The 15,520-nt window shown below is 35.8% G+C and overlaps 2 protein-coding genes across 2 annotated transcripts in view; both read right to left on the reverse strand.

Moving 5' to 3' along the window:
- The window catches only part of LOC306869079 (uncharacterized protein), a 409,393-nt gene that overhangs the window by 236,141 nt on the left and 157,732 nt on the right, over positions 1–15,520 (reverse strand). The window lies entirely within an intron of this gene.
- Positions 85–6,822, reverse strand: LOC306869086 (uncharacterized protein). The gene is made up of 11 exons (XM_079415683.1): positions 6,727–6,822; positions 6,377–6,526; positions 6,141–6,293; positions 5,897–6,043; positions 5,678–5,800; positions 5,226–5,269; positions 5,026–5,139; positions 1,374–1,527; positions 1,137–1,253; positions 852–1,039; positions 85–758 (listed from the first exon to the last, which is right to left on the reverse strand). Exons 1-11 carry the CDS (start codon positions 6,776–6,778, stop codon positions 546–548), a joined length of 1,455 nt encoding a protein of 484 aa, XP_079271809.1. The 5' UTR covers positions 6,779–6,822; the 3' UTR covers positions 85–545.

Genomic DNA, 15,520 nt, shown 5'->3' on the forward strand with positions numbered 1-15,520 from the left:
CCAAACCTGTTAACAGCAAGTCTTTCCTGGTACCCAAAACTGTATTAACAGTCTTCTCAGCAAAGAAGTTGACAGTGAAACCTTGACATGAAGACAATCTTTTTCTCAATGAAGATACATCATGACTAAATAACAATGGAAAAATAATATACAAAACAACAATATAATATCAATGAATAAATCAATGAAATGAGTATATAAATGGCTTAAATGATTATTAGAAATGATTATATTTTTAAATGAAATAACACAAGAATTAAATGATAAATTATTATAAATGAATGAATGAATTAATATAAAAGAAATGAAGTAAAACACAACACAAATGTATGCTCTCTTGAAGCAAAACACACATTTTGCATTTGAGGATCCATAGATCCTTCAATACTCTGATTTTGTCTTCTGCATTTATCACACACAGCAGTGGTGCCGCAGCCAGTTGAAATTGGGGGTTAGTTGCTTTGCTCAATGGCATCTCAGAGAAATGAGCTCTGTTCATTTACTCCACCCCGCCTACTTTTGGCTTAGAATTTTCACTTCTATTCTTAAGATTTGCTGCCACGCTGACAAAATTTAAGAGTAGGCCTACAAACCCCAGTGTTACAGAGAGCCGTCAGCACAGCAAAACTGCCGAGCTTATAACAGGAGCAGACGGTCTGATCAGCACTGGAGCTCACTGTAGTGCAGCCATGTGTTGACCACGCACCCCCTTCCAGTTCAGGATCCCAAAACACACACATATGCTTCTCATTCTTTTTCTGGAGGGAAATGTACATGCAGAAATGTTAATTGATAGTACATACTGGTATAACACATTATATGTGGTACATTGAGAGCAAATTGTTCCATACCTCCAGATGAGAAAACGTGAGCTTTATTGGTTTCGTTAGATTGTCTGTTTCCTTGTTACTAACAGTGGCAGTTACTACTTTTGAATTGATCTTGAATTTTTGATTTTGCTGGGTCTCTAAATGGTTGAAACAGCAGTTGAGTGATGCATCCAGATCTTTGTAGCTGAGGATAGCTGCAGTCGTAAAGCCTGGTTCATGCACAAAGACAGTAAAAATCGTTTTATACTGTACAGTTAAAGAAAAAACATGATCACTATTTTATGTTGTATTTATAAGAATGTGTACCGAGGTATGTATTTCCTGTTGCTGTGTCCCAGTTGGAGGTAAATTGTGCTCCACTGATATTCATCATGAAATGACCCTCAGGTGGAGAATTGCCCCTCTTTACTAACAGCTCCACATCTGGAGGGCAAAAACCACATTACAAATGTAAGAATAAATTAATTGAAGCAGATAGATGAAGTGAAACTGAAGATAGTACTAATGGTACTGAAGTGCAATGTTTGGTGACATATTTCTTACCAGCTTTAGCGCTTATTTTCCTGGTTTGGCTTGCTGACAGCAGATGTCCGATCAGTTTTAGTATGATTATCACAATCCTAAACCATGCTGAGACTATATCATTATCACCACTGAAGCCACCATGAAGCAGATCATCTACATCACTCAGAAATGCCTGTATTGTGGTGGGTAAAATGAGAGAGATTTGTGGATCAAGTTAATGTTTAAAGCACTCATTTGAGCTCTGTGAATGTCTGCAAGACACTTTACCACACATAATGTAGCTTACCCTTGTAAAAAAAGAACTGCATTTTAGCATAAGAGTACTTATTATGGAAATAATATACTTTAAAATAATATACTTAAGAGTTAACTAAACCTTAGTTGATGTTATTTGCAATTAAATGTATTAGTAGTTTAAATGTATAATGAATCCAAATTACATTAGTTACATTAGAGTTATTTTCTTTCACACTAAAGTAGGACTTAAGTACATATGTTACCTAAGTTATTTCAGAAAGCCTAGACTATAATCTTCAAGTACATGTAAAAGCTACTTGAAAGACACAGACAGACAGACAGACATATAGATAGATAGATAGATTCCGGTGTATCCATAGAAAGCAATTTTTTGTCATCTTCCTGACAGTATTCTTTCTTTATGGAAACATGCAATTCTGGAAAGCGCGTATTAATTCCAGCATTACATTTCTCCACAGGAGCAGCTTTCATAAAATGTCTTACTGGAACAGGAAGGGCCTCCTCAAGGTCATATAACAACTTCTTGATAAAGCGTTCAGACCTGAAGCCCATCTTTTGTGCCAATTCCTCCACAGATATTCAACTCAGTCCTCTGCGTAGATGGCATATTTTGGAGACTCCTGCTTTCAACATTGCCGACCTCACCGTGTCAGAATTGTTTTGACTGTAGGATATTTTCCTATATATTCTGTTCAATTATTAACATACGATTACAAAACTTTCTCAAAACCCACAAAATCTTGGAAAAAAAGTCAAATTGGATTTCTGCCCAAACAGAACATCTGACCACATTTATACCCTCCACACTATCATAAGCACGCACACCAAAACAAAACCAAAATCTTTGCTTGCTTTATTTACCTTGAAAAAGATTTAGATTCAATCTGGCATGAAGGACTCTAAAACTACTGGAAAATGGGATTGGAGGGAAAACTTTCGATCTAATCAGTACCATGTATAAAAACAATACATGTGCTGTAAAAATAGGGAACAAATGAAATAATTTTTCTCTCAACGACGAGGAGTTAGACAAAGTTGCCCATTGAGCCCCACTCTGTTTAACATTTATATAAATGAATTAGCCAAAGAATTAAACAATTCGACTACCCAACCCTAACTGAATCAGAAATCAAATGTCTCCTCTTTGCAGATGATTTAGTCATTCTGTCAAAAACAAAAGAGGAACTACAACAGCTCCTCGACATCAAAGAGACATTCAGTCAAACATGGGCTCTTAAAATGAATCTAACAAAAAATAAAATAATGATTTTTCAAAAGAGACCCAGGTGTAAGGAAAATAAATACACTCTCAGAGCAGGAAACCAGGTCCTCCAACACACCCATGAATACACCTATCTGGGACTAAAAATCAGCTCAACAGGAAACTTCAATCTGGCTGTGAATGCACTGAAAGCAAAGGCACTGAGAGTCTTCTACATGATCAAAAATACAATTCAGCATAAAATTCCAATTCAAACCTGGCTAAAAATCCTAAAAGCAATAATTGAACCAATTGCACTATATGGCAGTGAGATATGGGGACCTCAAGATTTCTCTAAATGGGAAAAAGAAGAAATTGAAATTATGCATACCCAAATTTGTAAAAACATCTTAAAAGTTAACAGAGCAACCCCAAACAACTCGAGCAGAGCTGAATTAGGACAATACCCACTATTAATTAATATTCAAAAGAGAGCTGTGAAATTCCACCAGCACCTGAAATACAGTGATCCGAGCTCTTACCAGGCTGAAGCCCTGCAGTGGCAGGAGCAGAAGATGCTGAAGAGTGCACTTTTACAGCTGGTACTCACACTACACCCAAACCAGCACAGCACAAATCACACAGTTACAAAAACAAAACTACATCGCCTACTGGAAAGATGCCACTAAAATACAAAAGAAGATGGAGCTGTATTTACACCTGAAAAGAGACTACAAACCAGCAGAATACATGAGCTGTGTAAAAGATCACAAATTAAGAAAGACACTAATGAAGAACAGGCTGAGTGATCACTGTCTGGCTCTAGAGAGAGGACGGCACAGACAAAGATGGCAGCCATGAGAACAGAGACTGTGTTCACTGTGCTCGCAGAAAGAGCTGGAAACAGAGGTACATTTCTTACTGCACTGTGATTACTATCACAACATTAGAGCTGCATATTTCCCCAAATTCCAACAAATTAAACCAAATTTTATGGTATTACCAAATGCAGAAAAATTAAGTCACATTTTAGGAGAAAATTCCAAAATGATCACAACAGCAGCAAGATATGTATCAGCCTGTCACAAACAAATCAGTGGACAAAACTCAAGCAAGATCATTTCTTACATGTTGTATTGTGTTTTTTTGTTTTTGTCTTAAATATTTTTCTTGTTTGTGGATAAAAAATAAAGAAAGTATACATGTACATATTTACTTAATTATTTTACAGACCAATTCTTGTTGTATATATTATATAATTGTTTGTTCCTTATTCATGTAATGGACAATGCTTTGGCAATACTGTGCAAGTCATGCCAATAAAGCCAAGTCATGCCAAGAATTTGAATTTAAATTTGAGAGAGAGAGTCAGACAGATAGACAGAGAGAGTCAGATAGATAGATAGCATGTTGCTAGCATGATTTAGCACAATTTGCTAGCATTTTTAACATATTGCTAAAATGTCTTAGGCTAGTTTTTATACGGAGCTCCTGGCCTGAAGGGACATGGTGGTGGAAAAAATTTGGGATGAGTGGAAAAAATGTTTTGCGTTCTCTCGCAAAGATATTAGCATTCTCTCGCAAAACCAGTTGAATTCGGACAAACTCTTCCTGTTTACTTTACAGCTCCGTATGTTCACAATGGAGCTGTTCATGGAGTTTTATTTTGAACTTTGAACGTATAAAGAAATACAGTCAGTGCTTAGTTCAAGGCACGGTTTTGGGACGTTCTAAAATGCTTAAGGTGGCGTAATGATTTAAAACAGTGACATTGGAGGACCAAATTCCATAATAAATACTCATAAAATTATTAGGCTAATATTAATAACCTTATTAATAATATTACTATTAATAAAGCCCTGAATATGAACGCAACGCCTTGCATATTAAGCTTTCTCTCCCCCCATTGAAAACACTCAAGGTAAGCTAATGAACTTATTAATTTATTGTTTATGAATCACTTTATGAATTTATTATTATCAAATTTGGTCTTCCAATGTCACTGTTTAAGCCACATTAAATATATTAAAATGTCCCAAAACCATGTCTTGTTTTGAAATGCAAAACATTTCAGAAATAATTTTTTCCTCCCACCCAGAATTTTAATAATAATAACAACATCAACAACATCTAATAATTATAATAAATTAGCATTCTAAAGTCAACATTACTGTTTTATTTTTGCCATAAAAACTGATTAAAAAGTGTCACCTCCAAAAGTTTCTCTCCATCCACTTGTGTATTATTCTGGACAGATTCGCTCAGACTCAGTGCCTTACAGCTGTTTTTAATCAAAGAGGTGAGTTTTCTGAGCTCTGCTGATGCCTACACAGAAAAGAGAAATCAGCATTCTGGTTCATTATGAATGACTGTAATATTCATATTCTGTATCAGTAGTAAAAGTCCCATACCTGAGATGCTTTGCTCTCACTTAATAATCTGTCACACGTAAGCTCTGGAAAACAAAACTAAGATTAGGCTGTGATTAGGTGATCACATCTGATATTCAGATCAGCAGCAGAGTTTTGCACAACAGCATATTACACTGAATAAATGGTAACCTTACTTAATATCACTGAATCAACCTAAATACATTCATTTATACCAACAAAACTAGTTCTAGGGGTTTGAACAGGTTTTAAGGGCACACTCTCACTAGGCACGGTTGCACTGTACCAAACGCAAGCGCGATTATCCCCCCTTATCCCCCCTTCCCCCCATGTTTATGTCAATACAATGCTCCGTAGCCGTTTTGTGCTCATGTTAAAACTAAGGCAACTGTTTTGTGCTATGAATTATGGGAAAGCATAAAATAGAAAGGATATTTAGGAACCAAAATGCGCTTTCAACAGAGAACTCTTACCTGTGCATTTCACTTGTTTCTGACCATAGTTGGTGAATCCTGAGCTGCACACGCATTCATGACCGTCTTTGCTGTTTTTGCAGACTCCTCCTCCACATATAGATTTATCAATGTCACATACACCTTCATCAACAAAACAGCATTTAAAAAAAATCTTAAATTTCTCAAATAAACTTAAATGTGTCAAAATGTGAACTTGAACAGTTTTAAAGGACCTACTCTGGCAGAGTTCACTTGTATCAGTGAACTTAGTTTCTCCTGACTTTAATCTGAATCCAGCATCACAGATGCAGTAGTAATTGCCAGGAGTGTTATGACATGTTGCATGTTTTCCACAAAAACTGGGATCATTGCATTCATCTCTGTCTGTAATTTAGGGACAGATAATAAACAAAAGTCTTAAATGAAAACTCTCACATTAGACTGCAAGCCAAAAAATATCTAGGCTTTAATAGTGTCTTACCAATACACTGAACTCCTTGTCCTGCATTAATTATCTCTTTTCTGTCTCTGGAAATGTAGCCAGCTGCACATGTGCAATTATAATCTCCTTCAGAATTGACACATTCTGTATTAGGACCACAATCAGCGCTGCCATCCATACATTCATTAATGTCTGAAATGAGAAGAACAGAGATTCAGATGTTTTCTCTGCTGCACAGAGATCAAATGAGATTTATCATATCAAACTCTCTTTACCGTGGCATTGAATCTCATCATTTCGTGTGAAATTGCGAGTTGATTGAGTTGTGAATCCTTCAAGACATTGACAGAAGTAGCTCCCATCAGTGTTGAAGCATGCTGCATTTTTTCCACAAATGGATGGACTAGACTCACACTCATTTTCATCTGTAGCAATGACAAGAAAAGTATGAATAACCACAGCACTTTTTCTTGATTTGTATTTACAATTCATTTATGAGTGCTGTTTCAACAATATCAACAAAACATGATTATTACTTTTTTTTGTGGGGCCATTATAAATGTTAACATGTAGTTTCTAAAGAAATGTATGAATGTATCATATATGTTTGATTTTTTGTTCATACCTACACACTTTCTTTGGCGTCTTATCTCTCCAGGTTTGCAGTCTGTTTGCATCAGGATGTTCTCTGTCAGTGCTAACAGAAGAACTATAAGCAGAAAATAAAGAGTCTGCAGGTTTAGTGTCTTTGGTGTAGTTCAGGGGTCTGCAACCTTCAACGTCAAAAGAGCCAATTCTGGCCCCTTTCCTGCGGAATAAAATTCATGTGGAGCCACAAAATATTTGATGCCCAAATAAAGATAACACGGCTTATAGCTAAAGTTTTATATTCAGTTATGTTACAGGGCAGAGGAGTAGCAATCATTTCGGAAGTGAGGGGGGCAGAAATGTCAAATGTAGTAATAATAATAATAATTATTATTATTATATTTATGTATGTATAATTGCCCAAAAAATGATCTTACTTTTAATTGGCTAAGAAATAAAATACACTGCATGAATAACCAATAATTTGTCTTCTATAATATTTTTGATCAAATATTTTACTAATGACAATAAGGGCTGTCACGATTCGTCGATTTTAGTCGACTAGTCGATTTTTAAAAATCGTCGACTTAATTTTTCTCGCGTCGACTAACCAAAAATACCGGAAGTGGCGCATTTCACAGAAGATAATCCATAAAACACATTATTAGACTATTTTCCAAGGCTGCATGATATATTAAACCCATTTAAAAATCATAATTAAGCATAATTGTGAATTCAAACGCTATGATTTAATTAAATAATTATATGCGATGCAGTTCTAACACAGTATGCTCTTTGATTATTTACATGCGTGTAGGTTAAGCAGGTTCACAGTAGCTCCTCAGAAACTGTTATCATTTACATGTGGAGGGTCTCAAACTCATCTCTGCATGTTGTTGTGAGTTTGGGTTTATGATAACGTTCATCTGGGAACGCAGCGCGCGCCATTTCATCAGATTTGTAAGGTAAATCATTTATAAATCTACACAAACACAGGAGAATACATCACGATTTCAAAATAAAAGCTCAAACCCTCACTCTGAGTTTACACGGTTTAATGTCCACATATTCATTTAATTACAGCGGCTGTAGCATTTCTGTCCTAAAGAAATGGACAAATATTAAAGATTAAGTGTAGCTTTGAATTAAATGGTGCTTGGTCAATATTAAACAGTAATGTGTAAAAATAATCGTCAGGCCGTCGGCGCCCCCTGCAGGCCTTTGTTGTAACGCGTAATCTACATGAGCTCTATTGTTTATATTATATTATGTAGCCTATTTTAACAGTTTTGTTCAATAAAACTATATGATTTCTTACTTTTGATACTTAATTTGAACTAATTATTATTGCATCATTGCTATTATATATGTACTTTAAGTAATTTTAAAAGCTATTGTTCACTTAAATCCATTTTTATTACCACAAAAAATAAAAAAGATTATAATTATAGGGCCCTATGAAATCCATTTTATTTCCAAATTCAGTTTTTTAGATTGTATTAATCAAAAAGCCTCTCTAATTAATTGATTTTTACAGTTTTATCTCTACCAAATTGTGTTTTCCATTATTTTCTGGATTCCATTTTAATTGTTCCATTAAATTTGAATAATCAAAAGCATCTCCAACTTTTTTATATTTTAAAAAGTATTTTTCAGAAATACTGCACATTTACATTTTTCACCTAAATAAATTATTATTTCTGGTAAATGCTCCTTTAAAAAGTGTTTTTTGATTTTAATTGTATTATTATTAGACTAGAACACGTGGATATGTTGTTATTCTCACACTATAATACTGAACTTTGATTTCAGTGATTTGGACTCTGAGATGGACACTTGCTTCTTGCACTCTGTGTTGCACTTCACTTTTGCTTTAAAAAAGGATTTCATGAAAATTTGGATTTCATTTGGTTTAATAAAATAAAGTCAAATTGTTTTTTTGTTTTTTTGCAGGGAATTGATCGTTTAGATTAATCAATTAATCGAAAAATGGCATTAGTGGCAGCCCTAATGACAATTTTATGGTTGTACAATCAGTATATATACTACGAACACTTTTTTCCCCATTTTTATCACAGAATAAGGCAGAAAATATATGTGACCCTGGACCACAAAACCAGTTTTAAGTCGCTGAGGTATATTTGTAGCAATAGCCAAAAATACATTGTATGGGTCAAAATGATCGATTTTGCTTTTATGCCAAAAATCATTTGGATTAAAGATCATGTACCATGAAGATGTTTTGTACTGTAAATATATCAAAACTTAATTTTTGATTAGTAATATGCATTGCTAAGAACTGGCTTCGAGTATATGAAGCATACAGCGCTTGAGACAGGGCCGGCGCCACTCGCGGGCCGTGCCCCCCCAAACGAGTTACTGTGCCCCACCACTTTCCATCCTCCCTCCTTGTTGAAGGCGATCGATTCTGAAAGCGAAAATACTGATACAACAGCGCACATAAGATAGTGCGCCGCCAACCCCCCCAATTAATGATTTACACAGAGTAACAGCTCACTACCAGTTTCAAAATACACTGTAACAGTCAGTCACAGGCAATTCTGCTTGCATTTTTCATCAATTAATATCTTAAATTATTCTTTGACTATGTTCTCACACAAAAAATATGTTTTGGCCCGATGCCAAACTTGCCGACCCCTGTTATACATACTGCGGGGGCTTTCCATTTTCCCAGGGTCTAAACATATGTGGATGGAGTCCCTACCAATAATATTTGATTGATCAAACATAATAAGGCTAGTTACACATTAACCAAAAAAAGACCATTCTGTAATCATTTATATTTTCACTTTTTTTTTCTCTCTCTCAGATATTCTTGTGGCAGTTTCCTCTCATTCCCATTTACTGTTTCTCTTTTTTGAACAGTTTGAGTTTCTCCCTACAAACATCTGTTCCTACATTCAGTCGTGAAAAGAACTTAAGTGTAACTCACCCAGACTCAGCAGATACATGTGCCTCATAGTCAAAGACTTGCAAATAGAAAAAGAAAGTAAGAAAACGGCTTATGTTTTGATGAGCAATTCCATACAAGAAAGTTCTTGAGACTCTTCAAACGATGACTGTCTCCAACTATCTTCAATAATCTTATAGTCACAGATCACTTCAACTAGAATAAAATGGTAAATATTGTGACTTTTTTCATTTGAAAGCCTCCTTTTCACAGTCTTGCTTCTCAGACTAGGTCTTGTGTCTCTCTAAGGCTGAAAATGCTTGAAGTACTTGAAAGTTTGGCCAGTGCAGTCCAGCCCCCTGCTTTGGCCAATAGCAATTTATTTATTTATTTATTTATTGCATTTTGCAAGTTCACTTATAAGGTTAGAAGGTTTTTTTTTTTTGTTTGTTTGGTTTTTTTAACAAGAAAAATAGGTCATTTGGTTTCACTTAATTTTCCAGAATGTGCACTTACTCGTACTTACAGTGTATTTATGAAAGTACTGGTAATATAAGGTGACTACATCAGTTAAGGTTAGGTTTAGGGGTAAGCTGATGTAGTCACCTTATATTATCAGTAGTACCTAGTATTATCAGTTGGTACCTAGTTATTACTCAGTCATTCTAATTACTACAAGTGCATTGCATGTATATGCAGAACAGTACTGTAAAATAAAGTGTTACCATAATTTAAAATGTCATTTTCTTGCCTGATTTTAGCACTATGATTTAAATGTGTTTAAACATACAATTGTTGTTGTGGGGACAATAGTCACGAAGAGACAGGAGAGTTGTGTGAGATGTTTAGTAGCAGTGGTATATTTGTCTGTTAATTCACAGATGCAGACTATTAGTGCTGTTCCTGTAGCACAGACACACTCAACAAGCTCAAACCTCATAGAAAGATATACATCTGTGGAACAGAAAGAAAGAAAATCCATGTATACAAATATTACATTTCTGAGAAAAACTCCTCCTGTTCCTGTGTTTCTTCCTGTTGTTAATTTGCTTCCTTAGTTACTTATCATCATCATCAAAACCTGGTTCTAGTTTAGTTCATCAGTTTCATATTGTTTGGTTTTTGATTGTTATGCTGCTGGACCTTCCTCTTTGGTTTTCTTCAGGTTTCAGTCTAGTTCTTGTGTAGCCTGTGGCATAATTCTAGTTGAACAAACACTTTCTTTCAGAGTAGGTTTAGAGTTGACAAAACTAAACAAGTTAAGTCCAGGTTAATTTGGGTAAAGAAGTTTCATCATAACGCTTTTTTTTACCAACTTTTTCTATCAGCCAAGGTTTTAACTCTGAATCAATGATTACTTATCTTTTCTGTGCACAAAGAACCAGGTAACTCTGCAGAGAACAGCCATAGCATTTAATATTGGGGGAAAAGTAGGTTTTTTGGTTGATTTATATGGAAATATGAGGATTTTAAGCCTACACTTCTCACAAAAAACTTCTGTTGGCTACCAACGCTTAAAAGGGAAAATTGCTGGCAGAACATTACTGATTGTGTTACCTTTAAAGGCTAAAAATAAAAATGGATTGAAAACCTATTACATCATATTTCTTCTAATTTAATTACATTTGTTGTAAAATATTACTTAAAAATAAATTTGCAATAGTTTACTTGTTATATTAATAATAAAATGCTATTAGCCAAAGCAGGGGTCTCAAAACTCTTTCAGGCACTTAACAATTTGTACAACTATATTAGGACAGGAATAATTTTCTAACAACAACACTAGTTGGTAAAGTGAATGGGGTAATGGACGAGAGTAACGGCAAAATACTGAAACGTCATGTGAGAGACGGCGGTGCCTTCTTATGATTGGCAATTCACCTGGCTCTCTCACACCTGAAAAACACTCTTAACTCAGAATGCTGTTCACTGGCTTCAGCTCAGCATTCAACACAATCATCTCTCAAACGCTATTTGAAAAACTGTCAGCACTTGGACTAAACACATCAGTGTGCAACAGGATATTTGACTTCCTCAGCAACAGACCGCAAGTTATCAGTATCTCTAAACCCATCACACTGAGCATCTGAGCACCCATCACACTGAGTACTGAATCCAATGTTTTACATCCTGCTCATTCATAACTGCATTGCAAAACACTAAAGCGATAACACTGTAATGTTTGCATATGACAGCACAGTTGTGAGGCTCATGAAGAGAAAGCATACAGAGATGAAGTGAACCAACTCATGGCCTGGTGTCATTACAACAAATGCTAACAATAGAAAAGCGATGACTGTTGTCTTCATATGCACCAAAGCTCCACATTAACCATCATCCACCAAGGCAACAGAAGTTTAGACAACACAAAACTTCAAGAGAGCTGACATGACCCTTTCATTCTCACTGATTTCTTTTAGATGTGTTATTGAGAGTATACTAACCAGCTGTATCACCATCTGCTATGGAAACTGCTCAGCATCTGACAGGAATGCCCTGCAGTGGGTAGTGAAGACACCACAATGCATCACTGGAGCCAAACTTACTGCCACTGAAGACTTTCATATCGCAAGGTGTGTTAAGAAGGCAAGCTCCATTAGGAAGGACACCTCTCATCCTTCCCAAAACTGGGTTAAGCCCCTTCCATCAAGGAAGAAGCTGAGAAGCATTCAGACCACAATGTCCAAACTCACTGTGATAATTACCCATTTATCATATTCAAACCTGGCCAAAATAGGTTGAAATAGGCTCATTAATTAATAATCTGAATCAAAATGAACTTGAAATTATCCTTGAGTAAGTCGATTTAAATTAAAAGGGGAACTCATGATCACCTCCTGCCTTCAAACAGGATTTGAGTATGGTAAGAAAATTGTCTACTAATAATAATAGCAGAACAAAACTTACTACTAAAAAAATTATACACATATTATTTCTGTATTATTTATGAAGCAACAAATATGAAAAAAAAAATATTTGTGAATTGTTTTTAATATATAGGCCCCTTGTCAGTAACCAAATATTGTGCTTGACTGTTAGTTGCTTGGTAATGGTGTAAATGCTGTACTATCAGTTAATACACTGTGTTCTGTCTTTTTGCTGTCCTTCCTATTTCTTAGAAGCTCCTTGTGCACTTTTCACCTCTGCTTTAATCTTGAGTGCTTATATAGCATTTAATTTCAACCAGAAACTACCCAAAAGCCACCTCTTCTTTCACAAACCACAAAACCAACATGGTGTGTGTGTCTTATCGAACTCGGGTCGCTCGCGTCAAAAAGTATGCGCCTTACCATCTACGCCACTGAAACTGACGTTCAATTCGCTTCTTTTTTTATTGTTGACTAACCCAAGCACACGTTAGTGGGCGGAGTTAGTGTAAATAGCCTTTGCCAACAAGATGGGCTATTTGCACTTAGTGTAAATAGACACTCCGTAATAATTTAATATTCACTAGAAAGCGCTTTGGTGGTAACTTAGTGAATACTTAATTACTACAATACTAATTTCTCACTAGATGAACATATATTTACACCCAAACTGACCACCAACCACAACTTTCAGATGCCATCTTTTTTTGTTGTTTTTTTTAGCTCAGCTGTGATGAAATTGAAAGCACAGTATTGTGCGAGATCATAAGCAGAGAAGGATACATCTATGCTGTGTTCAAAAATCCATAAGATCAGGGCCTCTCAGGAGACAGGAAGTGAAACTAGCATTGGATTTGGATGTGCCTTGATGCCTTCCAAGGTAACCTCAGAAGGCAGCATTTTCAGGCGCAGCCTGTGTGTGAACAGCCGTGGCCAAAAGTTTTGAGAATTTTTAACAAAGTCTGCTGCTTCAATGTTTTTGGATATTTTGATCAGATGTTACTATGACCTACTGAAATATAATTACAAGGATTTCAGAAGTGTCAAAGGCTTTTATTGACAATTGCATTAAGTTTATGCAAAGACTCAATATTTGCAGTGTTGACCCTTCAGTTTCAAGACCTCTGCAATTCATCCTGGCATGCTGTCAATCAACTTCTGAGCCACATCCTGACTGATGGCAGCCCATTCTTGATTAATTAATGCTTGGAGTTTGTCAGAATTTGTGGGGTTTTGTTTGTCCACCCGCCTCTTGAGGATTGACCACAAGTTCTCAGTGGGATTAAGGTCTGGGGAGTTTCTTGGCCATGGACCCAAAATTGAGATGTTTCGTTCCCCGAGCCACTTAGTTATCAATTTTGCCTCATGGCAAGGTGCTCCATCATGCGGGAAAAGGCATTGTTCATCACCAAACTGTTCTTGGATGGTTGGGAGAAGTTGCTCTTATAAAGCCTGTATGATTGTGTGCTAGTTCTCAGGTGTGAACAGGTGATTAGTGAAATGGCTGCTGGGAAATAGTCCAGGGTAATATGTAACAAACAGTCTGTGTGGTGTGAAAGTCAATGATGGAGGAGTGACCTCTTGTGGCAGTCAGACGGAAGGTCATGGACCAGATTCATTACATAATCGCATCCAAAATAAAAGTTTTTGTTTACATAAAGTATGTGTGTCTACTGTGTATATTTATTTTGTATATATAACTACACACACATACAGTATATATTTTGTAAATGTATTTACGTGTATATATTTACATGAATATAACATATGTTATATAAATATATAAATATTTTTTATATATAAACATAACATGTTTTTCTTAAATATATTCAAGCATGTGTGTGTATTTATATATACATAAATATACACAGTACACACACGTATATTATGTAAACAAAAACTTTTATTTTGGATGCGATTAATAAAGTGCATGTATTTTTTTTAGGTTATTTTGTCATCCATCATTAAAGTCTGATAACCTTTCCCACTGGTAAAATCTGTTCAGATTTTAAAAGTCATGTAATGCATTGCAGTTTTTAATTTATAAAAAAAGGTGCTGAGCAGCTGTGTCTTCCAGTTTTTAGCAATAGAAAAGCAATACAGTCATCAAAATACACCCTTGACCTTTAGGTTCCATCTTTGATGGCATCCCAGTACCATTTGTTAAGGTTTCCAAAAACCTGGTAGTCTTTCTTTGTTCGTATATATTGACAGGCACGGCATGTGTGCTCTTGAGAATAACTAACAAGTTAGACTTCAAAGTGTTTTCACCATTGAAAATACTTTTTGTATTCTTCAACATTTTTATCCAATGATAGCAGGCGTTCTGCCAGTTTCTGAGGGCTGGAGAAATCCTTCACGTGGATGAAAGCATCTTTCGGCAAAAACCTTTCAAATATGTATCGTGGAGCCCCAAGAGCCACTGGCACCGATCCGAGTGTCAATCCGAGGGGATTGAACAGCTTTTCTGTCATGTAGTCATAATGAGCGTCTGTGTTCTCAAATGACAGATAGAACTTACATGTAGTTAATATTTCCTGGTATTGTGCATCACTTACTGGTTTTCCAAAATGACTCTCAAAGGCATAAACTTCTATGTATTTTTTGAGCTCATTACAGTATTTTACCCTTTCATGCTTCTCATTCCAGTTGCTCACAATTCAGCAGACTAACTTGTCCTTTTTGTCCAAAACTTGTGGAAATATCTTATCCTCGCTATCTGTAATTCAGTGTCACTCTAAATATGTTCTCCAAACGTCCGAGTTGTCTCGTGTTTTGTGGGGACTCAAAGTGCATCCGTATCATTTTTGGAAGAAAGGCCGTGGTTTTGTGGGTAAATTTGATAGGTCGCTTTTAATGTCTGTGATTTATCAGCACTCCGTGAGCCTTGCTGTAAAGCTCTCTGTCTACAGTTAAGTAACAACCATCAATACTAAAATTGGAACTGCAGGAATTTAGGTCAATTATTTTTCCAAATGGCCAAAACCATATAAGTAGGATAGTGTTGTTTTCCAGGGGCTTGTCTTTGGATGCTGTAAAAGTTCTTACTGTTG

This window comes from Barbus barbus (genome assembly GCF_936440315.1).
Source record: "Barbus barbus genome assembly, chromosome: 4".
NCBI lineage: Eukaryota > Metazoa > Chordata > Actinopteri > Cypriniformes > Cyprinidae > Barbus > Barbus barbus.